Source organism: Magnolia sinica, chromosome 13, assembly GCF_029962835.1.
Source record: "Magnolia sinica isolate HGM2019 chromosome 13, MsV1, whole genome shotgun sequence".
NCBI lineage: Eukaryota > Viridiplantae > Streptophyta > Magnoliopsida > Magnoliales > Magnoliaceae > Magnolia > Magnolia sinica.
This window is the reverse complement of record NC_080585.1, coordinates 12608119-12634204: the sequence shown is the minus strand read 5'-3', so window position 1 is coordinate 12634204 and position 26086 is coordinate 12608119. Positions and strand designations below refer to the sequence as shown.

Genomic DNA, 26086 nt, shown 5'->3' with positions numbered 1-26086 from the left:
GACCGCAGCTTGAAAAGTGCTCTGATTACACGATCATAACCACCCAGTTGGTGGACATTAAACGGACGGCCGTCAGCATTCAATGGGCAAATTTAGATGGTTAAGACCATCTATCATACGCGTGAACCAATCCAGATTGTTCCAATTAATGTCCCCACCAGCATAGCCCAGAAATACACAGATTGTACAATCTTAACCAACAGATTTTGGCCATTGAATTTGGTCGGACGATCATTATAGTTTTAACTGTCCACTTGATGGCCACCAATTAGACAAGACCAGCAGATGAATATGATCTTTGGGCTATTATACTCAACACAGATTCCCCCCTTCTCAATGAGAATTTCTTCGAAGACTAATCCAAGGGTTCATCTGCAATTATCTTGTAGCATGATGGAAGTCCAATGACTGTAATTGTTATAAGATCTTAAACATCTTACAAGTAAATCGAAACCAATGTGCAAAATATACAACTGGATTCTGAGGAACTCTCTTACGCCACATGGTTTGAGTAAGCACTCATCTGAGGTAGACTGCAGGGGACCAGGAGGCTCAACCTCTCCTACACTGCTTCCGCTTATGAGCTCTTGGCCAGCGGCCATGATTCACCTGCCATTACAGCTTCGATTTCCCATGTCTCCCGTGGGCAGTTTGTGAGATTCTGACAACCCTTTGAAGTAACATACTGAAAGCAGGAAACGTTTAGTGAAATCACAAGTGGGAAAAGAAAAGCAACCGTAAACATGAACACTGAGCTAATACTCGAGCTTTATTCTTGAGAAAAGCTACTATAAATGCATGTGCATAACAGATTAAAATTTTAAAAATGTCTTAACTTCCTGTTTAACAGTTCTTTCCACACATGCATCAAAATACCTGGAATAGGACACATTGAATATAAGCAACAGGAAAAAAGAAAAACAATCTCAAGCACATAGTCAGATTGAAGCCAGAAAAATGGCTTAGATCTCGATGGACTCAAGTTGGATTGAATGTGGCCGTGAAATCAGTATAGACCTATGTTGCATGGATTCTTCTGAGGAGACAGTGAATTTTCAAACACATACAAATAATTAACACTCCATGGATCCCCATGTGAAACTTACCAGCCTTTTTTTTTTCAGTTTTATCAAAATTTAATATTGTAAAATGTAAACACATGTTTTCAGTTCAATCCTTCTCAATAGAACTGTTTTGTATGGAAAATCTGACATTGCATTTATATGACCCACTGTAACTGTCATTGTAGATACCCGTAACTCATCATTGCTGATCCATCCCTATATGTCATGGCATGAGCCAAGACAGCTATGACCATGGATATAAGTAGCAGTTCCAGACTACGACTCACCAGGGGACCGAAACCATTACAACTTGCCTGTATCAGTCCATTTCAGTCCCGTATCTCTATGAGGACTTGTAAAATTTCGTATTGAAACTGATCCGACTCAGATGACACTTGAGTCGTATAGGATGATATTAAAAACCATGGCTATGACACAAGAATGCAAGACATTTAAAGCCATGACTAGACCCAGCACTGTTTAAAGACAGAAGGAGCCATTTGATACAAAGATAATGAAAAGCTGAAATTTTTATCCAATTAGGCCCATTCTCGCATCCAAGGCACCACATCTCATACCATGAAATCCTGCAGATTATCCTCCTTCCAGTAAAATAGAGGAATTATGTTTCTAAGGCCCTGTTTGGATCATAAGTCATTTTGCTTCAGCTACTTAATGCCTAGCTTATCTTAGTTTCTACTTATTCTCTACATAAGTATGTTTGAAAAATAGCATACTTGTCAGCCAAAAGTAGAAAAGTATGTTTGGTTTCCAACATCACAATTGACTTTTAAATCTCTTCCATTAATCTCTCTCTCCTCTTTTTCTCCTCTTACAATTCTTTTTTTTCAAATCTCTTCCAATTTTTACTTATGTGGGGTCCACCATCCATCATGTGGAGCCAACCTTTGATGTGGACCATTCATTATGTTGAACCTTGGCCCTGTCGATGGGGCCTACCTTCAATGTGGACCATCCACCTTGTGAGGCCCACTTTCGATGTGGGCTATCCATCATGTGAGTCCCACCTTGGATGTGAGCCATCCATCATGTCGAACATTGGATGTGGATTGTCCATCATGCGTGGCCCAACTTCAAAGTTGGCCATCCATCATACACGGCCCACTTTACATGTGGGTCATTCATCATTAGGAGCCGACATTTTACATGGACCGTCCATTATGTGGGCCCACCATCATTGTTACTGGTCCATCATGTGGGGCCCACCATCATTGTTAATGGTCCATCATGTGAAGCCCACCATCATTGTCCATTGCCCATCTTGTGGTGCCCACCTTTGATGTGGACAGTCCATCGTGTGGGCCCCGCCTTTGAAGTGGGCGATGTCCATCATGCAGGGCCAGCCTAGGCTGTGCGACATTCATCATTTGGGCCCAACCTTTGATGTGGACCATTCATTATGGGCCCACCTTGATGTGGGACATCCATCATGCAGGGCCCATCATCAATGTTAATTGTCCATCATGTGGGGCCAACCTTCAATGTCCACCGCCCATCATATAGAAGCCACTTCGATGTGGACCGTCCATTATGTGGGGCCCGCCTTCGAAGTGGGCCATCCATCATGCAGGGCCCACCTTGGATGTAAGCCATTCATCACTAGGGGATGACCTTTGATGTTGATCATCCAATATGTGGGGCCCGCCTTAATGTGGGTCATCCATCATATGGTGCCCACATTAACATAATTGTCCATCATGTGGGGCCCACCTTTAATGCCCAATGCCCATCATTTGGAGCCTACCTTTAACGTGTGTCGTCCATCATGCAGGGCCACCTTTGATATGGACCGTTACGCACGTGGAGAGATGAGAAGGAGAAAGAGGAGAGAGAGGGAGAGGGAGAGTAAAAATAAATAAAAAAAAACTTATGACTATAAGCAAGTTTAAGCTAATAAGCTACTTTTAAGTGTAACTCCTTTTGGTTTTCTGTGTATTTGAGACAACCCTAAAGGGTTGAATATATAGAGCTTTACAACGACTATACAAGGTAAAATGATAAATACAAAATCCTCTAATTATACATCGTCTATCTATAGAATCAGCTATACAAGGCATGTGGCCTGTCTAACATTAAGAAGGTAGTTACTAAACTAACTACTGTTTTAAAAAATAAATAAATAAAAATTTTAAAAAGCTTATTTGCTGCTTATAAGCAAAAAAAAAAAAAACAAAGCTACTCATAGGGGTGTACCAAAACAGGCCCTAAATGTCCAACATTTTTTTTTTCAAGGCAAGCAGATATCATTGAAGAAATAAAAAAAAAAAACTAAAGATACAACGGGCCAAGAAAGAATCTGAGCAAAAACAGGGACAGAGAAAAATGTCCAACATTATGGGTTTTTGGTTTAAGAGAAGGCTGCATAGACTCATGAGAGTTTCAACACTAAGGTCATGGGTTCGAGTACCCATTGTGGTGTGTGGGTGTGTGCGTAAAAATAAAATAAAATAAGCTGCATAGATACATCTGAAGACTACCTAATGCTATGAATAACAGATCAATAATAATATTTTCAGCCATTGACCAGAAGCATGTTATGTTCCTTGGTAATTCCGATGGGAATAATGTTCCCCTCTTCAGATATTAAAGAATTTTAGTTTCACCTCTTAACACATTTTAATAATGAACAGTGATTAAGCAAGGGTCATACCACATCACTTTCAATTCTGACTCCTCCAAAGCTTTTAAATCTGCTAATCTCTTCACGATTAAAGAACTTTGATGTATTTGAATTTTCCAAGGCTGGATTCAGCAGAGCATCAATGAAATAGCACCCAGGCTCCACTGTTATTACCTACAACTCATGGTACCAAATGTCAGAAGGTTTGGCACAATATTCATAATATTTCAAGCACAACTTCCAGGAGCCATTAGACAATCAACACAACATAAGCATTTGAAATGGAAATAATTACAGCTAAAAATGTTTTGTGCAAAATACCGGCAAGAAAGCTATGAAGCTGACAGATACTAGTATTTACTGGACAAAACTTGCGTAGTTACCTTCAGTTTTGAGTTAAAGACTCGCATATTAGAGCATGGACAGGTTTTTCTGTATGCTTATCACTAGAAATAAAGCTATAGACACAACAAGACCCAGCATAGAAGTAAAAACCTGGCATGGCACATAACCTAAAATCATGCATATTAAGGTTGGTGGTGTTTTCAACATAGAAATAAAGAAGAGATTGTCCTAGTATTCATTAGGCTTCCTTGATCAGATGCAAGGATATTATAATCAGATGGGTTTCCAAAAGTAATTGTGGAAATAAAAATATTATAATCAGATGGGTTTCCAAAAGTAATTGTGGAAATAAAAATGTTCACGAAAAATTAAAAATGATCCCGTCTTACTTTTTTTTCAGGGTGTTTAGAAGTGGAGATGTGCCTCTAAAGTGTTGTGTGATTGACCCGTGCCTATGAAATCTAAGAGACTTTATAAGAATAAGATAGCTATTAAGCCTGACTATGATATATGAGGCCGAGTGTTAGGTGGTAGAAGGCAGCATGAGCAAAGGTTTTGAGTATTACGGACATGAGGATGTTGAGATGGATACCATCAAAAAAAAAAAAAGGATGTTGAGATGGATGCATGGGAAGACTCGGAAGGATAAATTAAGAACGAGGACATCCGAAGAGTAGCCCAAATCAGACATAAAATGATGGAGAGCAGATTGAGATGTTCATGTTCATGTGAAACAAACACTTTCGATTGGAGGGCCTTGAAAGAGGATGAGAAGAAGCCCAAAAAGGACTTGGAATGAAACAGTGAGAAGAGATATGAAGTCTTTTTTTTATTACACACGCACTCACACCACACAATGGCATTGCACCACAATGGGTACTTGAACCCATGATGTTGAAACTCTTGTGAGTCTACCACCAAGGCATGAGTAAGGACCCAAAGAGATATGAGTCTTGTTCACTCAACAAGGACATGGCCTAAGATAAGATTGATTGGAGAAGCGATATAATGCCAAACCTAAATAGATACAACAAGGCTATGCTGCCGCTGATGTGCATGCATATGTATATTGATATGGAAAGTCTGCCTAGAAGTGGTGGTGGTGGGCAGCAAGTCATATAACTTTTGCCAAGCAATCATAAGAATTCATGTTTCAGTATGATTCAAGGAACGTGATTCACGAAGCCAACCTAAAACAGCTAGGAGGAGGGTGTGATGGAGAGAACTACGATGATGATATTGAGCCCATTTTTGAGTCTCCATCCTGGTTATTCGTGTTCTCCTGAGATCTTGGGTATTCTACGAGCACAAATACACTATGATGAGGCAGGTAATCGCCATTAAGGGACTATAACATCTTCTACGTGAGATGACCTAGTATGGATTTATATAGACCAAAGACAGCAACCCCTATTCGCGTAAGAGAAAGAAGAAAAGAAAAGAAAAAAAAAAACACTACCATACCAAAAAAAAAAAAAAAAGACACTCTTGATCCCAAAAAGAGTTTCTAGGTAAAACCATTACTAACCATGCCTTCTTTAAGTTCTCTTATCGTCCGTAAAGCTCTTAATCCTGGTTCTTTTGGCCTTTCCATGTCCTGTTTGTCAAAGAAATCTTAAATTGCCGCAATAAAAAATTGAAAACCAAACAAGGAAAACATAATAATAAGAAGGAGAAGACATAATATAACACAAATTTCCAAATAAATCTATTAACAAAAGAAACCTTAGTGTAGCCTCCTGGATCGTGGGTGTCAAGTCCAAGGAAGTGGCCAAGACCATGGGGCATGAAAACAGCACCCAGTCTCTCAGCCATCATATCATCGACATCGCTACAACCAAAATCCCGAAGCAGAAAATTTCAAATTAATTATCGCCTTCTACTGCTTGGATATGAGCTGAGGAAAGTACATTCTAGTGAGCATACCCAATAACGATTCCTCCTGCCTTCAGCGACTCAAGGATGTTCTTTTCTGCTAGTCTGCAACCACAAATCTTAACTATAAAAGAGAACTTGAAAGCCAATTTGCACAACTCTCCTCCCAGAATTGATCAGGGAGCACCCACCAGATGATCAATAACCCAGTTGTTGTCTATTATCACCAAAAGATATTGAGTTGGTAATATGGATTGTTTGAGGACTGATCACCTATAACTGGCTGTAGGCTAACTTGGACTACATCCTGTTTTCACAAGCATTGTGCCCTTGAAAATAGTGGCATAAAAATTCGGAAGCATAAAAAAATGGATTTAGTACAACCAGTTGTAGGTTATCAGTTCTCAGATTGTTTTTTAGTTCAGAGGCTTGCTTACATCAGTTTGATTTGTAAATTTGGTTTTCACCTTAAGAATTTTCTTTATTTCTTCCCATCTGCAACATTTTCAAGATTGGGAGTGTGCTTCTGGATGACATGGAAAAACACATATTGACATCTTTCAAACCGTCCATTGTCAGATCAAACCATCTCCATAATCCAGATTATGGCATTAAAAACCATATCCATATTTATCGTTTGTGCAAGAGAATTGGAATTTTGCGCCCTTTGCCATTCGTTGGGAAATCTAGAAAGAGAGTAGTCAAATCTTCAAGGATGCCCAGCTAATACATAAGCACTGATAGAGAAAATCAAGGGGACTATTCTTGAATGGGCATCCAAATTTTGGAGGATTGTCTATAAAGGAGTTGAGTCTGAGTGGCCCTTTCTGTTAGGATAGGTGTAGGCCCTCCATTTGATTAAACAATTCATTTTAATCAAGGGAGGGCGCTCTTCCCTTACCCTAGACGAGTTGATTTGCTTCCCCTTTTCCTTTCTTTGGATTTGTTTTAACCTTCAGGTCCTCTACTGGTAATTAATTTAAAGTTGCTTGCTCAAACAATAGGAAAAAAAAAAAATCTTAATTCCAGCTTTTGAAGGAAGAAATGAGACGGCAGAGATTTGCATCTAGATCTTTGTTCATATTTTCATTTTCGTTTACACATGCATTCACTGTCACTAGTCAGTATTTATTTGTCATGGAAATATATCAGAGACAAAAAGAATAACTCCTGACATGTAGCATTGGTGATACATAGGAGAATGGGAAGAATGTACGAGATTGCTTGTTATTGCTTGTTACTATGTGGCATCTCTGGAGAAAAGTTCCTTCCTTTTTTTGTAAGCTTCTATAAAGAGAAACTTCGTAGAAACAATCATAAAAATGGAGCTTATACCCTAGGGTGGGCAGGGAGAGGGGTTATCTATTCTTATTCACATACTTCTAGAGGAACATTAAAACAAGCAAATCTTACTTGTGCATGTCTATCCAGCTTATTCCAGGTCTCATTGTAGATATAACAGAATTGTGAGCCTTGAGGACAGCCTGCAAGGCAGTAATTTTCAAATTTAAATGAAAACAAGAGTAGCCTTAAGGCTTCAAAAACAAAAGGATCTTAATCCAACAAAATATGAGTCAAGAGAACGAGAGTTAATCCATGCCTTTGGTTGAGTACATCGTAAAACTCATGGCAAAGAATAATCAGATTGAGAGACTAGTAGATTCAGAAATTAAAATACTCACATTGTAAATAAGACTCTGATCTCTTGTAAATTTACCATTTACCTGCATTACATGCAAGGGGGTGCATTTTAAAAAGAACAAAACACTAACAGAGTAGAATACACAGCAATTAGAAACCATAAATCCATGGTAAAGTAAAGATAAATACTCAATTTGGAATACATTTGTACTGTTATGCTTTTTATTAAGCAGATCTAAAAACCTAAGCAGCACAAAGATGCTGCTTCTAGATACAAAACCAGTCAGTTACCACAAAATGCACTGGATTGAAAGCAAAAGTAATGATTAAAAGATGGATGATATGAGTTAAATTGGAATAGCAACCATCCGTATTTTCACTTTGAAGGAAAATGGAAGACTGAAAAACACAGATGAAATTAGTTAGACGTTGGAATAGCAACATATTAGGTTGAGTGCATGAACCAAACCAAATGAAGTCAAGAAGATCCATAAGAAAGTCAAGCGGATGAATTAATCACGCAAAAGTAACCAAATCGTGTCCACTAAACCAAAGATGAAGATTAAGGCATTCAGGCACAGAGGGATTCTTCAAATAAAATGCAGCCAGAACCTGTACTGACGGTTTAGGTTATATTTAATTATCATATACACTTACAGGAAAGGAGCATGTAATGTCAGAACCATAAAAATGGTATTCAGCCCCCATATCTAGCAACGCCATATCCCCATCTTCCAAGGTCTGCACAAGAAATGGCAAAGAAGGAATTAAAAGAACAAACATCCTCAGCAGGAACGAGACCATCAACAAGAGGATTGTTTCCAATGATGCCGAGATATAAAGTCTGCTCTTCCAATGCATGAAAATATTAAAAAATATACAAATGTAATAAATATTTGGACTCCAGCAACCATAAAGCATGGTTATACAAGTGGTTCATTATTTCCAAAGAAACAGGCAACACTGGAGCAGTAAGATGACAATGATGCTGCCTCAGGATGTTGGAAAATCATTCAAATCAGTGGTACCACCATCTGCAGCCTCTTTTTGAGATCTTTGCCATTTAAGAAAATCAATTCCCAAAGACTATCACTGAGGACCTGTTTGATAGAAGGGAAAACACAGGAAAGAAAAGAAAAGTGTAATGATTACACAAGGATGATTCCATAGCACTATTCAAACATGGATTCCTATGGATTTCAATTTTAGGGGTGTTGTTTAAATAGCAAGTGGAAATCTCATATTCCGCTCACATAGCTCACCTTGTTTCTTGTGCACTAGAATTTGAAAGTGCAAAAAGGGGAATGATGTTATGTGGAATACACTATTTTCTTTCCAAACCAAACACAGTGCAACACCCCATCGTAAGAAAGTGCTCCATTTTTCTTTATTTTATTCCTCCTATCAAACTGGCCCTGAGGACGATTCCTTCTATGTAGTTCCTTGGAAAATAACATTTGCCTTCTCCTTAATGATTTATATTTATTATCATCAATCTCCATAATGGAAATCATCAAGGGAATCACCTGCATCTTGAATTGTCCAGCATGATGCCGTAATGGCTGCAGCAAACCCAATCATAATGTTGTTGACTGGGGCAGATGCCAAATTTTTTATGTTTCACATTGCACCATGTTGATCCACCCTTCTATGGGTAACATCTTCAAAGACTGGAAATATTAAGCAATATAGTCTCCAAACTCTGCAATTTCCAACTATGTATTGGCATCTTCTGGTTGGAAATGTAACACGCATTAGGTTTTGGTGTGGGACCAGATTTCACAATGTCGCAATGCAAATTGTGAATGAGAATGAGCTGTTTAGGGGGTCCATGTTTTTAGAAAAATTTCACTGATGAAGGAAACAGCCGAATTCACTCAGTCACTAAAGCATCTTCATAACTATAGTCTAGATGTACCTTCGACAGATGGTGTTGGAATCTGGATTAGCTCTGGGAAGTTTATGCTCACATCTTACTACAAATTACTTCGGAGGGGTCAGGAAATTTCTATGTTGAACCTGATTGTGAAAGTAACTTGCACACACGCACACGCCCCCCCCCCCGGGAAAAAAAATAAAAAAAATCATCAAGGAAATCACCTGCATCTTGAAGTGTCCAGCATGATGCCGTAATGGCTGCAGCAAACCCAATCATAATGTTATTGTCTGGGGCAGATGCCAAATTTTTTACGTTTTGCATTGCACCATGTTGATCCACCCTTCTATGGGTAACATCTTCAAAGACTGGAGATATTAAGCAATATAGTCTCTAAACAATTTGGAGTTGGGTGCTAGCTAGGTTTGATTCAAAAAGGGTGGGGCCTGTGTCAATTGATACATTCTTTCTAGCTTGAAAAAGTGGACTCCTATGGAGGAAGTGCAGCACGTTGTCGCAGGTTGTTCTGCTGTCTGGCCTTTGGTCCATATGGAACCAAAAAAAAAGAAAAAAAAGAAGCAACTATAGAACTTTTAATCACTGCTTAGAATTGGCTGATGATGTCTTGCAAAGGATCAGAGCAAGAGTGTTCATTGCGCTTTTAGCCTTAATATGCTGTATTGATGAGCTGGAAAGAATAGCAGCAGGGAGTTAGTCCTTGTATTGAGAGGATGATTTCTCATCATCCTTCTCCCCCAGTTGCTTTGTAGTTCTCTTCTTTCTTTTTTAATAAAAGGTCATCACCACCTCAAAAATAAATAAATAAAAGAAAAAGAAAAAAGAAAACAACTGTCCCAAGCTTACATCAATAAACAAATATTCGCATCCCAAGTCCCAGGTATAATGAAAACCTCTGGAATGGATTCTTACAGCGACAACAAAGAGTTCACTTTTTGCGATTTTTACCTATGTAATCCCCAAAGCTACTGACCTCTGAAACTATGAGATGGATGAAAGTGACAATTTCAAAATTACTAAATCAAAGCATATTGAATAGCACAATGGATCAACTTTTGTGATAACCATTTATATGCTTGCTATTAAGATATACATACAACCCCCACCAGTACAACTAGAGTCAGAATATAGGAACCAGACAACCAAAACGTCCTTGGGCATTAACTCCTACGAAACAGATAAAATCAAGGTATGAATCTAGCATACCCGGTCATTTGGAGCAGCAGCATGCCCATAGTGAAGAACAGCACTGGAAAGAAGGAGCTCTTAAAAATCAGAACAGTAAAATATAGAGCAAGTAAATACAGGAAAGAGAATAAATTTTCCTTAAAATGTGATGATTTATGATTCAATAGAAAGGTAAATATGCTTTGGATTAAGACAATAGCATATATCAATATCCAAAGAAAGTTGCTTATTAATACTCTCCTATAAAATATGCATCCCTTGAGTCAGGGTCCAGAAATAAGTCCCATATAACTGATATCTATCAGTTTAGTCTAAATTCTGCTTGAATCCTGAATTTGTTTCTAAGGCAAATTTAACGTCTATAATATTCCAAAATGCTGCCTGAAAGTGTATAGCAGTACTAACTCTCACATCTTCTACATGCAATTCTAAACTCAAATGCTAAAAGTGCTTAACGGACATCGGATACAAGCAGAAAAATTTATACAGAGGCCCAGCTTATTTGCCTTCTCCCTAGGAGTCTTTCTGGTGATGCCCTCGACTGGTTCACTAGTACAGCGCCGGGCACCTTTAAGACCTTCGACTAGTTGGCTCAGTGGTTTCTTAGCCAAATTGATTACAACATCAAGGTAGAATCAAGTCTAGCCATTCTGCATGCCACTATGCAGAAATCCAATAAGACCTTCACAGAGGACCTTAGCTGCTAAAGTGTCCTCCACCATTCCTGAATGTGAGGCCATTGGAATTATTCTCCAAAACCTTTATCAGCCTTATTGGGATCTTCCCTTTGGTCCCATCTTGGGGCAGAGAATCCTTCATATCGGATGCTGGCCCCTCCCTAGAAGCAGATGAAAACTTGGAGCTAGCCGTCACTAGATAGGGGCTAGATTTGCCCCTCATGCTCAATTGCTGGCCAAGACAGCACCCACATATGGGTAGTTATTCCCTCCCTTCCCATAAATGGATCGTACTCCTCACCTAGTCACTCGCTCGGATCTATAAGATCAAATTCAAATTTGATGGATCCAGTGCTGCTTAGTGGCCAAAACATATGAGCATGCTAGCGTCAACAGCTTTTCAGCAGCTGTAGCATGTTGGCCTCAAAACTTATTAGTAAAATGCGCTAGCATGCGCATACATTTTTCAGCTGACCAAAAAGCTTGTTACGTAAAACATGCTAGTCCCTTAATTTATAGTCGTTTTGAAGCTAGCTTTCAAACCCAGTGAATCATATATTTTGAATAAGAGGGCTGGTTGTATTATGACCCGTTGGACATATAGTTATCAGGCCCTCTTCCCAACTAATAAATGAGGTCAGGGGTTTGGTGATTACTCAAAACAGGACATAGAACCAGGTTGCACTGATTGATGTTCAGATTTATTTTTGTGCAAGCCAAAGGGAGCGATGATTTTTGTTCGCCCTCAAGCTGGAAACCAAGTGGATTTACCAATGAGTGCATGGTAAAGGGAAAAGCCTTGGATCCCAACCCCTTCAGTCTCGAGAAAATCCCTATCCCTAGGCTGGTGTCAAAAGAGTACCTTAAATAGGGCCCTGGTCAAGATGTGAAATGGATGGAACATTGTACAGATCAGATCTGCAGAATGGCCAGATATTTTACTGTACGATGAGCATATGAGCTCAACGCCTATTTATGAATTTATCTATATTTTTCACAGAGATCTTTAAAAGAAATCTAAAGTGACTCTTATCAAGTTATTTGCATGGATATTTGGAAACTGGTGTTTATTATTAAGGAAACTCGGTCATAAGTCTAGTTAATTGTAGGTCAGCACTAAGTTTCTAAATGATCTGGTCAGTGGGGGTCTTTCATTATGTTCTTTACAGCATGTTTCCTAGTCGAATCATTATGCAATAATAATGTAAACAAAAGGAGAGACAAACCTATATGTTTTTAAAATGTTGGGTTAATGATACAATTACTCATGCCCACATGAAGACAATGTTGAATTAGGGTCTTTTTTCTAACGGCAGTAAAGTAAGGCTTTACAGAAGATGAGATATAACAAGCACACGTTTTGAAGGTGATAGAATTTTCCAGCTTATTGTATAGATAAAGGATAAGCAAAAGAAGGAAAATCCTCACCTATTTTCACCAGTAGCGCATATGCATGTGTATGAGCAATGCCTACAGCCACCATACATGTAGACATGATGAAGAAACGTGCTTTCCAGCTGATACTCCTCCATACCCACTCTTATATTTCGCATAACCTACTCAGAATGTATGATTGGGATCAGACTGTAATATCGAACTATAAAATAATTATGCTTTCTTTGGTCCAAATTCAAATGAGACCAAATGCATCCTGTTCACATGAGAACTTTTGTTTGTTGAATGTTGATTATTCCAGAATGCTACAAAATGAGCTAGAGACAGGTCAGAAATAAACTAGAGGACAGCACGAAATCCATCCAAATGGTATTTGAAGTACCACATCAATCTAAAAATGGTACTGGAATAGAAAAGAACCAGAATACAAGATCAATGCCACACAGTTAAAGTCAGTAAATTGTGGTAACAAGCTACAACATCAACAATAACACATCTGAGAATGGCATCAAATGAACAAGAGAGCCTATGTTTGTTTCTGCAGGAAACCATTATAGTATATACAAGCTTCCGCAAATAAAACATTCACAACCTAAAATGGTATAATTCAACCAAACCAACACATTCAAGGTTTATGACTTCCTGAGAAAATTACCTCGATGTGAGCTTCTGAGCTTATATCATTAGCATACTGGATGAGAGCAAGTTCCATATCAGACTTTAAAATGCGACATTCAGTTAAAATAGGATGAAGTGTAGCTAGATCAGTGTCAAACTTCTCCATCTCCTACAACATAGTGAAAAGACAGAATGAATGAGTTCTATAAGCTGAAGAGTGAAAGAGTATATATTCCTGCATCAAGTAATACACATGACTTGCAAGAACGAATAGGTCCACCAGTAAGCCTAGATTGACAACCATTGTGAGAATCGGGAGAGCAGTCCATTTTTCAGAAAAGAACAGAAACATGATACTACAGGAATATTATATGGATTGTCAGGAATCTCAAAGCATGTCTAAGAATAATAAACAACAGGTTTTTTATTTCCAGAATCAATTGATCATCAAAAAAATATGCAATGTGACTTCCAACAATTCCTGATGCAAAGGCTAAACAAACAAATGGTCTTTTGATTGTTGAATCATGGTCCCACCTGTAAAAACTGAAAACTTGATTTCAATATGCATCTCTTCTTAGATGACCAGATATAGCTCAGGAAGTGGATGGACCATGCCCCAAATATCTTCTAGATTGGATAAGCCTAGCCCCAATCTCAAAGATTAGTCTTAATGAGGGAATGTTAGCACATAATGCATTGAGTTTTCACAAAATGATTTTTCAGGCATGGACATCCAAACAACATTGTAAGAAATAACAGAAAAATGGACACTTCCCTCCAAACAGCATTTCAAGATAAAACCAGTTTTTAGAAACTTATTTCCATGATTCTTTCTTAGTTTCACAATCCTGCCAACTGTTGCCGCCTCCACTAAAATTTGGGCTTCAAACTCATGCTCATGCTTCCATTTCCTAAGAGGCATCGCGTACGAGGTTGGAAATGGAGCCAATATCAGATTTTGGGCTGATCCTTGGGTGGGCGACGTTCCTCTCAGTTTGCAATTCCCTAACATCTACAGGCTGGCCCCTAACAAAACAGTTAATATCGCAGATTGCTTATCGTGTAACTCAGGCAAGTTCGTTTGGAATGTTATCTGTAGAAGATCTCTACAAGATTGGGAGATAGCTGAATACGTGAGCCTGCTTGAATGCATCTACAGAGCCACTCCCATCCTCCCGACAGCAGATCCCTCTCTCTTGGCAGCAGATGCGCTGATTTGGAGGTGGGGCAAATCGAGCCGCTTCTCAGTCAAGTCTTTGTATGAGCATTTTTGTCTTTCTTCAGCCTCAGAGAAAGATCAGGTGACCAAATTCTTGTGGAAATATGCGGTGCCTCCTAAGATAGCTTCTTTTGGCTGGCTGGTGGGTAACAAGAGAATCCTCACCGTTGATAATCTGAAAAAAAGAGGAATGCAGTTAGTGAACATTTGCCTATGTTGTATGAAAGATGAAGAATCGGTCGATCACCTTCTGATTCACTGTCCTTTTATTTCTAATATTTGGGCAGACTTCTTCCAGTGCTTCAGTATTTCTTGGGTTTCGGCCAGCTCTGTAGATAGTTTGCTTCCAGCTTGGCATGGGGTCAGTCTGGAAAAAAGAAGGAAATGCCTGAGGAGGATGTCCATCCTCGCCATTTGGTGGTCTGTTTGGGGGGAAAGAAACGCGAGGTGTTTTGATAATTCCTCAAATTCAGTGGATTCTATTTCAGCTAGGGCGAAGGGTTTAATTATTGAATGGGCGGTTAATGTTTCTATGCTCAAGGACTATGATTTTCGTTTTTTAGGAGGCTAGAGTGTCTGCCCTCTCAGCAGGCGCTCTCTGCTTCTGCTGTCTTTTCTTTGTATTTTACTTTCCTTTTAATATAAGTTGCAGTTATCCTTCAAAAAAAAAAAAAAAAATTGCTCCCATTTCCCGGCTATTTATACTCACTAACATCTTGAAACAAACTCTTCCCCAACCCCGCACCCAAATCTATTGCCACTTTGTTTCGTAATTCATTCAGCTATATTTCCATTCCCAGGAAATGATTTCTGGACAGTCATGCAAACAAGACCATAAGGGTAATTACAACATGTCATTAGTTGCGAGAAAGTCCAGCCAAATAGACTTCACTAGCATAGAACTGTTGCAATAGCTGCCCATAAGGACAGTACAACTTGGTAACCAATATTGAATTATATAACATTTAATTCATGAATTCTCTTGTTGGCATGGCTTCTTATGCACCGCTCTAATTACAAATGCACAACTCAGTAGTCAAATTCCATTAGTGTAGCATGTAATATGGCCAAGATAATTGGATTGCCACCAAGCCTGGAACCCATAGAAACCACACAACCAAAACCCACACTTACCGAGTGAAAACAAAATGAATTTATTTTCTAGAATTCAACCTTGAAACTTTCCAAATCCACAGGCTGAAATCCTGGATAAGAATATATATATATATATATATATATATATATATATATATATTACATCATCAATCAACCCATTTGTGACCCATTTCAATTATCAGGCCATATATAAACTGTCAGTACACTTTGAGTGTGAACTTTTAGATGAGGGTCACCACGCACGCATGCAAGCACCCACCCCCCAACACCCATACACACACACTCACACAAACACAGACCAAACAAATTTCTATAACTAGAAACTGTGGTACGTATACTCCACATTTAAGGGTGCTTCTACCCAATTAGCACGAGCTCATCCAGATGCTTGTATTTGGTTTGGATTCAAACTACAAAAGTACCCACTTGATGATACATTTTCAAAACTAAAATAAAACATATCTATATTTGTGTATTTGTTGCCATCACCCAAAAAAATTTGCAAATTTAGCAGCTAGTTCTTGGAAATTCAAAAAAAAAAAAAAAAAAAAGTAATTTTGCTTTCTCCATGAAAGTCTGAAGAAGTGGGATCTAAACTAAAAACATGCTACAAGATGTCAGCCACACTGCACCACAATTATAGTTCATGTCACAGTGAGAATACAGCCATGTGCTATCCAACATTAAAGACTAATCGAAGATAAAGAAATCCACACTAAACCAGCAATAACTGTCATCAAATATTCTCAAGCCAAATATCACGAGTAAACAAGAAACATGTATACCAATTTCCATGTCCATTAAGTATATTTGACATTTATTCACTACCAAACCCCTAAAATACCAAAAAGAAAAAGAGAGAGAGAGAGAGAGAGAGAAAGAGAGAGAGAGAGAAACTGAAAATTTTTGCTCCGAATTGTTCCCACTAAAAATGGCACAGGTTAACATTTTCAGAGAAAAAGAAAGAAATAAATGAAGTCACCTCAAGTTCCGCTGGCTTGGAAAAGTTATTGCTGTCAGTGTTGAGCCCATGCAAAAGAAACAGTAAGGGTTTTCCTGATCCTCCATAGTGATCATGTAGCACTTCTACAATCTCATCAGTATAGCAAACCATGTTGACCATATACCTTTCCTGCAGAGGAATGGGAAACTAAAAGATGCCAACTTGGTACAGCAACAATTAAGCATAAACAGAATATCATCGAATTATCACCTTGAAGTAGGATAATGGCTTTATCTCCCCTAACCAAACGGCATAATCAACAGGTAGCCGTGGAGCAAACAGAATCGATTTTCCAGAAGCAATGTCCTTCAATAACACAACAGATCCAATACCCAGTTCAAAAGTAATGCAACAAGGAAAATTTTCTAGAAGCAACAATAACATAAAATCACTGTCCATATGTAACAAACTCACAATTGCTCCATAAAAACCAGGCTCCCTCACTCCGAAGAGGTAAGCGAAATAACTCTCCTGCCTGAAAATCAAATTACCTCATCAATCCGTAAACGGGTTTGACATCCTTCCAAGTACTGAGAGCAAAAGAAAACATATTCTATTGTGCAAAAAGGTTTATGATAAGTCCTCAATCAGGAAAGATGTAGTTCTGTACCGGGAAATGATGTACGTAGATGTCAAAATTGCTCTTTTGGCAATGCATCTAAACCGTACACTGTTTCAACCCCGCCATGGTGATGGCCCCAAGTCACAGTGATCACACTGGCAAAACATCTGATCAATGGCATGCAATCAGATGATTCTTCGAGGGATGATCCCATGCAACATTTAAGCATTGCAATATGATGCAAAAAGTTTGATCGTTGATCTGGACTGTCCACCTCTTGCTGCCCATCTCTGATTGTCCATGGCTACAAAATAGCTCCGGCAGGAGAATATTTAGTTATTTACTCCTTAACTTTCCCAACTAATGGATATCTTGGCCACCATTCCGTTTTTTCTAGACCATACTTTTGCAGGTTCTCAATGGCAGGGCCCAGCAGGTGGCTAGTTCAGATAAACCAGAGCAGGGCCTCTTATGTAAAGTTAGACAGGAACCTGATACTGCAGCAATGAAACAGGTTGCATGCAATCATTCCTCAACAGATAAACAGATGAAATCCCCATTCAACAAGAAGATTCATATCTGGATGGTTCCAATTTGCTTTATCCATGTGAATTAGGGTCATGACACATCAACAGCAAGGCAAACCTCTGAGGCTCTGACATCCACGAATAAAAAATACACTTCTTACTAAATCATCTTTCAATAGAAAAAACACAAAATCCCACAACAACAGAGAAAGAAAAGAAAAGAATAGAAAAAAAAAAACAAAAAAAAAACAAAAAACAGAGGGAGAGAGATTTTTACCACAAAACTTGTCAAGAATTCTGATTTTATCACACAATGCATGGGCTAATTTCGAGTCACAAAACATGCTTTCCAAGATTTAAAATGATCAAAATGCCCTTGTCTAGTTTTTTTTCTTAAATAGTGGAGTAGAGCATTGTGGAGCCCATATGGTCCGTGTATGACACCCAACCCTTCCGATGGGCAAATCCCACCAGGATAACCAAACCAACAAAAAATCAGGCTGATCCAATCATCAGGTAGGCCACACCAAAAAAACTAACAATATACGACACCCAAAAACCTCCAAATTCACATCTGCCCCACCTGTTGATTAGATCATCCTGTTATTTGGTTTGTCTGATTATCATATCATGATGGGTGCACCTGTTGGACAGGTTGGATGTCATACCCAAACTACACGCCCAAAATGCTCAACTCCACTAATTAAAAAGAAAATTTACAGGGCATTCTAGTCATTTCATCTCCTGAGAAGCATGTTTGGGGACTCTATAGTCAACGCATTGTTTGATAAAATCAGACTTCATGAAGAATTTACACTAAAAAAATCCAAAAAAAAAAAAAAGAAGAAGCAAGAAATTACACTATAAGGGGTCGTTTGGATGCCTGTAACTTCTGTAAAATGCAACAAAGTTACAGGTAAGTTACAGATGGTGTTTGAGGGAGAAAAGTTACAGGTAACTTTCTCTAAACCTGTAACTTTCTTACAGGAAAGGATCCGAAAATCTCACAGGGGGTAAGGTCATTTTTCAAGTCGCCTATAACTTTCTTACAGGCAATGGTTTGAAATTTCTAATTCGAAATTTCTTAGGAGAATCGCAGGTGCATTGTGGCCATTGAAGGCTCTTGAAGGCTGAGGTGGCCGGTAGGTTTACCTGTATTGAAGCTGGTAGGTGGCCTTCTCCCTCCCTCTCTCTCTCTCTCTCTCTCATCCAGCTCCAAAAGAGATGTGCCCTAAAACACTCTTTTGATTTTTTTTTCCCTCTTCATCGATTTTTTTCCCAATCTTGGGGCTTGAGACGAACGATGTTTGGCTATGACGCTGCTATAGCCACATGGTTACCGGTTGGTGTTGCGGCGCCCACCATCTTGTATGTGTTTTATCCATGCCGTCCATCCATTTTTCCAGATCATTTTAGGGCTTAATCCCCAAAAATGAGGCAAATCTAAACTTCGGGTGGACCACACCACAGGAAAACTGTAGTAATTAAATGTCCACCATTAAAACCTCCTAGGGCCCACTGTAATGTTTGTTTCACATCCAACCTGTTGATTAAGTCATAAGGACCTGGATGAAGGGAAAAAAATAAATCAGTTTGATCCAAAACTTTCATGGCCCCCGAGAAGTTTTTAATGGTTGGCGTTCAATCAACATTGTTTCATGTGATGTGGTCCACTTGAGATTTGGATCTACCTTATTTTTGGGCCCATGCCATAAAATGATCTTAAAAAATGGATGGACGGCGTGGATGAAACACATACATTATGGTGGGACCCACGGAGCACCAACACTAGGCACCTAGCTACCCGCAACATCAGAAGCTAAACCACAACTACTACCCGATGGTTCTCTAAGCACCCCATCATGATTTGTGTTTTATCTATGCCGTCCATCTATTTCAGATTATCATTTTACAGTATCATCCAAAAATGAGGAAGATCCAACTCTCAAGTGGACTACACCATAGGACAAGGTGGTGATATAATGCTTACCAATAAAAACTTTCTGGAGGCCACTGTCATGTTTATTTCCCATCCAACCTATTGATTTGGTCGCATAGACCTGGATGAAGGGAAAACACAATTTCTAGCTGATGAATACGTGGCCCACTTTTATGTAGGTATTTTGCATACGTGGGCCCACTTTTATGGCCCAACAGATGATTAGTTTAGCCTTAAAATTGGCCCAACTATTCATTCCGATGGGCTCGATAAGATGCATGTTTTTATTTAAGCTTTTTTCTGTGTCAATTTGATTTTTAAACGATTCCCTACTCGAAGTTCTAGTTGGTGTGAATATACAGCTTCCTACTTTAACTAAGTTACAGGTTTCCCAAACAAAACTAAGTTATCTGTAAGTAAGTTACCGCTTACATCCCAACATGATTATCTGTGTTACATGGAACTTACTAACAACTTAAAAAACTTAGAGGCATCCAAACACAGCCTAAAACTTAAATACATTAGAAAAGCCAAAACAGAATTCAACAACAAGTGAACAAAAAGAAGAACTACAGAGAATGGGTGAGAAAGAGAATTACCTAAAGAGAATAACATGATCGGTGCAGTAACGCGTTTGCTCCTCTCCTCCCTAACAAATCGACAACAAACATGAAAGAAACAGAGGAAATTCAAAAAATAAAATAAAGAAAAAGATCCTTCGATTTAGAAAAAATAAAACTAGAAATCAGGACTCCAAAATGAGAAAGGAAAGTAATATAGAGAGAGGGAGAGATCACTTGCAGTAAGACGAATCCATGGAGAGGGCGAGATGAGGAGGAGAGATGTTGACGGAGAGATCGAATGAGCTTCGATCGATTCTGGGCGTGAAGTTCCATAGGAATCTCTGGAGGACGAGACAAGGAAGAAGCCATTGATATGGAAATGCCTTCTCTACTTAGATGTTCGGAGAAGTGCGGGGATCCCAAATAAATAGGCGATGTGGAATTGTAAGATTCGGGTGACCTGGAAAACAGTTCGCAGAAGATTCTTACGCAACTTGCACAGAACATCCGTTTACATGGACAGGGCTTCCGAACGCCGGAGATTTCAAGGAGAATGAAAGTCCGAGGACAACGTTGCGGGAACGACGATTCGTGAGTATTGAGGAGTCGAATCATACATTAATACTCCGGCTGGGTATGACGCTTCATACGCAGGCACTCAGAAATCGTACACGTGCTATATACTAATTCAAATGAAACTGTCCTAGCCTCTGATTCATGGACACTTGATCGTGGAAATGGGACCGTTGGATATTTTCATTTCTAATCCAATAGTTAGATGATCAAATAAGGAGTCGTTTGGATGGATGTAAAGTCTTCGGGTAAGAAATTTTGTTTACATATAATCTGAATATGGGGGTGTTTGTTTAGGTACATTTGCCTGTAATTATATTACAATTACAGCTTTTAGCTGTAGTATGAAAAATGAGAAAAAATAATGTTTTAGATTACATGTAAAAGGATTTTAGATAACGACTATGAGTTTTTAAAATTTTCAAAGAAGAGCTGCGGATTATCTTCCACTGGTTATAGTGCCCCAAACCGAAAGAACAAGATAATAAGAAAAAAAAAAAAAAAAAAGGATAGAGAGAGACAAATTTATCTCTTTATTACTGTTGCTAGGGTTAAAACTTCTCATATATAAGTGTGTTATCAAACCTTAGTGTTATATTTGAATTAGTGAGTACAATTCGCCCACGAAATGATTTGTTTATTATAAAAATTGGTTATAGGATTTATTGAGTTGGGCTTATCCTAATGATTTATTTTACATAAATGTTATATACGTCATTTGATTATTTTTAAAGGATTTATCACTCTGAGTTTTGTTATAAGTTATCCACATACAATTGTTTCCCTATAATCAAATTACAACTTAAAGCTAAATAGGACCACATGTAAACACTTTACACTTGTAATCGGATTACAACTTAATAACTTTATTAGCATCCAAACAACCCCTAAGTTTAGGGCTCGTTTGGCGCCCATGGTACAGCTATATGAGTAGTGTTGCCTTAATAAGACTATTTTAAGATGATAAAAAATATCATTGTTATCACAATGGATATACATGGAGTTTGGTGGAAGCACTAGCCGTCGATATAAATATATGTGGATTTTGCCAGGTGTATTTTGGATATTTCCTCACGTTACCAATTGTATTAGCAGTTTTTTTTTTTTCCTTTTTTTTTTTTTGGCTCAGGACCTATACATGGTTGAGTCAGCAACTTGAATGGTCTAGATTGTCCTATATTCATCGTGCATTTACAAGTTTTTAGTTGTAACATATATCAAGAATCATACTCACTTTTTTATATGAATCATACTTATCTGTTCGTTGCATACTCATCCCTTGTAAAGTGGGAAGCTAAAGCCACATTTGCCTAGTAGGTTTAGACAAGGTGTGTGCATACCACAAACGTGATCTATTTCGACAACATCCAAACTATTCATCAAATGTTAAGACGGTGCCTCTCATCGTGGGGAAGGGTAGCGTACATGCATATGACATCTCCCACTAAGGACATGGTCTCTCTCCCTACCCTTCTACCTCTTGCATGAATATAACCTGAGGCAAGAGAGCATCATACACCCATGCATATGACATTCCCTTGCCTCATAATGAGAGACACCATCTTAACATTCTCTAATTTGAAGACTAATTTCTCGAAGTGTGAAAAACACTCTCAATAATAACTGTCTAAGCATCACCAGACACTAAGTGCATGTTTGTTAATGCTGAAAAACTTTACTTAATGCGGAATCCGAAAATCTCTCGGTGTTTACTGTTGTTTGTTAACACCGAAAGTGGAAAGCGCTCTCATCTCTTTTCTTCCTTCCACGCCATTGTGGACGCATGTCGTGGGTTAGGATTCATCGTTGTGGTCACAAGAAATGTTGTATATGACTAGAGTCGCCACTAGCTAATTAATCCGATTTTATAGTCGGCTAGACCTTGTAGAACGTGGAGATAGAGAATCCGTGAATTCTATGTCCTCAAATTACTCATTGATCTGTGACTAAAGATTATAAGTAAGGGACCACAGTTACTAAAAGGGAAGGGGTTAGCCACCCGCTATACCCGTACAAATGTAGTTTTCACTTCACAAGATCTCATAAAAAAATTTAGGATTAAGATTAGTTCTTGCACACTAATAATGCGAAGTGTGTGCAATGTCGTATTAAATGTAACGCCTATGACAAGCTATAGCTTCAGCTGGATAAATTTACCTTAACCCAACTACTTGTTGAAGCAGTCAACCAATCAGTCCAAATTTCTAATAGGTAAGATTCGACTATGTCAGCAAGCTGCAGAGCATACGTTTAAATAGGTTGAGTGTTGAATGTGATGTATGCAATGTTATGTCTATGAAATTGTATGTAATGTCATGTGTGTGATGCAGTGTTGGATGCAATGCCTATGACGGGGTGTTGCCTTAACTGGATAAGTTTACCTTGACTCTTCCACTCGCCAAAGCATAAACTAATCGATCAAAGTTTATAATAGGTAGGATCTGATTATATCAAGCCACAAAGCATGCACTCACAATCAATTAGGTGATTAATGTTAAGCAATGAAATGCAGGTATCGGAGATGAGAAAGGGGTTGAGGAGGGAATAGATATTGCACAATGCCATTGTATAAAATACACGAAGTTGATTTGAAAGTTGAACAACAAGATGGATAGGAGTGTCACAGGAGTTGAGTTGAGCTATATTATGATTAGGGTCTTGGTGGCTCAGGAGTCTAGAGGTTTGGTTGGACTTGGCTAACCTGGGCCGGACTCCTTCCATCACTCTCACTTCTCCTTGGTGAAGGGATGGATGAGCTGAGATGACTCCAAGGATGCTCTCAAGACTCTCTACTTCCTTGACCTCTCTTCCTTCTTGATGCTTTTAAATGTAAAGGGGAGTGGACTATTTATAGCCCCAAAGCCTGGTTCTCTAGTAATTATTGATAAGTATAGGGTTGAAAATGATTTGGATGGCATGGATTTGAGATAGCCACATGGCATTATCTCAAGGGTTGGATTGGGTGACGTGGATCATAATTCTGACGCAAGGAAGGAGCACTGGAGTCTTTTTACATTGCCACACTTTTAGAGCTTGCAAAAGGAAAACTACATCTGCGTTAGGGGTCTCCTGCCAGGCAAGGATCCTACCACGTGGCTAGCAATGCCTAAGGTGCCACTAGAGCCACAGGTGGCTCCATGCTTTAGCTGGTGAGCTTCCCAAATGTGTGGGAGCTCTTGCTCCCTAGGTGCTTTATTGCTATCTTCCTGGATTTTCTATGGGCCTCGGAGTCTAGGCTTTGCCCTACTTTAACCTTGGGCTTGACTGGATGGGTGGAATGGGTGAGTTGACCAGTGAGTTGACTTAATAAGTTGACTTGATATGTTGACTATGTGAGTTGGGTTCCGAGCTTTTTAGGGTTTTAACTATTAGGGTTTATGCTCCTAGGACTTAAGCTTATAGGGTTAGGTTTTAGTTTAGGGTTTGATTTAGGGTTTGGCTTAGAGTTTGGTTCGGGGTGGATTCCATCCAACTTGATCAACTCATCAGCTTGAGGTGGGGTTTCTACAATCACACCTTCCACATGTATGAGGTCCATCTATGTAGACGGCTCTTTCATCTTGCTTAGCCACATTCTAAAGGCTAAAATGCGGCTTTCATCCTCTCCTTATTTGGGATAGATCAGGGAGAGACCTTCTAATTAAATAAACATCATCAATAAAAGTTAGCTTTTCATTGTTATTAATTAGGCAAATCATAACCATTAGAATTGATTTTTCTTTTCTAAAAACTAAGAATATGTAAATGGGGATCCATACAATTGTAAAGTTAAAGTTTAGATTTTCAACAATTTTCATTTCCCACCACATTTCTAAAAGGGCCTTTTTCCTAAGTAGACATGAGGTCTATTGGAAGACCCAAAATAATACCCCTTTTTAAAACTTACTTTTTTGTACTTACAAGTTCTTTTTTAAATTAAGAAAATAATAATAATAATAAAGTAACTAACGACCTTCTTCTCCAAACCTTCTCCCTTTATCATTCCTCCCTGGCTACCTCTTCTTTTACCACTGTACTCCAGTAATCATTTGTGTTTTCCAACTATTCTTTGACAATATTTCAGGCTTTCCAACGACTCTCTCCGACAGAAACTCTCATTGCAGAAAAATAGGTTTTAAGCTTGTTTGAGAACAAGATTAGAGAATGATATGAAAAAATATTACAGAAACTTCACTTTTAATAGATAGGTTCATTTTCTTTCTTTAAAAGATTCAGCTTAGATGGGTCTTCTGCCAAGTAACGAATATAAGGAAAGAAAAAAGATATTAAAAACTTCGCTTTTAGAAAAGAAATAAAACATAATATAAACTTTGGGCCCATTTTTGAAAGGTCACACGGTGTCTAATAAGATGATTCTAGTGTTATTCATTGTAACACGTATCAAGCATCATACTCACCCATTCATTCGCACCCATTCCTCATAAAGTGGGAAGCTCAAACCATATTTTCCTGGCAGATTTAGACAAGGGATGTGCCTACGACTAACAAGATTTGTTTTGATAAGATTCACACTATTCATCAAATGTTAAGACAATGCCTCTCATCACAAAGGAGGGGACTGTGCTTATGTATGACATCTCCCACTAGGATATGGTCTCTCTCCCTCCCACTAAGACACAATCTCTCTCCCTACCCTCTTACAAGGATATAACCTGATACTTCCTTACAATGAGAGGCATCATCTTAACATTTTTCCACTTGAAGTCTAATTTGTAAGTGTGAAAAATACTCTCAATAATGACCACTCAAACATCACTAAACACTAGGTAACAACAAACCCAAGAAAAGTTCTACACTAAACAAACTTCTCCCCTGAGGGAGGGGGAGAGAGAGAGGTTCTCATCTCTCCTCCTTCTACATCATATGTTTCGCACATATGAGGTCCATATGGGTGGATGGTTTTTTAATCTCGCTTGACTACTCTCCAAAGGCTAACATGTGGCTCTTGTCCTTTATTCTATTTGCGATACATCAAGGATGAACCTAATTGAAGAAACATGATCGATAAAAGTTAGCTTCTCAATGTCATTAATCGGATAAATTCTAACCAGCGGAATTAGTTTTTCTTTTTTAGAAACTAAAAATAAATATCTAAACGAGAATCCATAGTGTTGTAAAATTAAAGTCTAGATTTTCAAAAACTTTCATTTTCCACCACATTTCTAAAAGGGATTTTCCCCTAAATAACCTGATGTCTACTGGAATACCCAAAATAACACCCCTTTTTATAAACCTACTTTTCT

At 38.5% G+C, this 26086-nt stretch overlaps 1 protein-coding gene across 2 annotated transcripts; it reads right to left on the bottom strand.

The window, feature by feature from the left end:
• Positions 1-330: 330 nt before the first annotated feature.
• On the bottom strand, positions 331-20888 carry LOC131222852 (uncharacterized). 2 transcript variants are annotated; one of them, XM_058218072.1, is made up of 16 exons: positions 20505-20875; positions 20307-20356; positions 17094-17154; positions 16890-16985; positions 16659-16808; positions 13376-13507; positions 12754-12881; positions 10667-10709; positions 8224-8307; positions 7608-7649; positions 7339-7409; positions 5977-6030; positions 5776-5881; positions 5579-5647; positions 3736-3879; positions 331-685 (listed from the first exon to the last, which is right to left on the bottom strand). In XM_058218072.1, exons 1-16 carry the CDS (start codon positions 20775-20777, stop codon positions 578-580), a joined length of 1611 nt encoding a protein of 536 aa, XP_058074055.1. In that variant the 5' UTR covers positions 20778-20875; the 3' UTR covers positions 331-577. The 2 variants fall into 2 exon arrangements, with proteins under 2 accessions (XP_058074055.1, XP_058074056.1); XM_058218073.1 differs by lacking the exons at positions 331-685; positions 5776-5881 and having other exon boundaries at positions 3740-3879; positions 20505-20888.
• Between the last annotated feature and the right edge of the window lie 5198 nt (positions 20889-26086).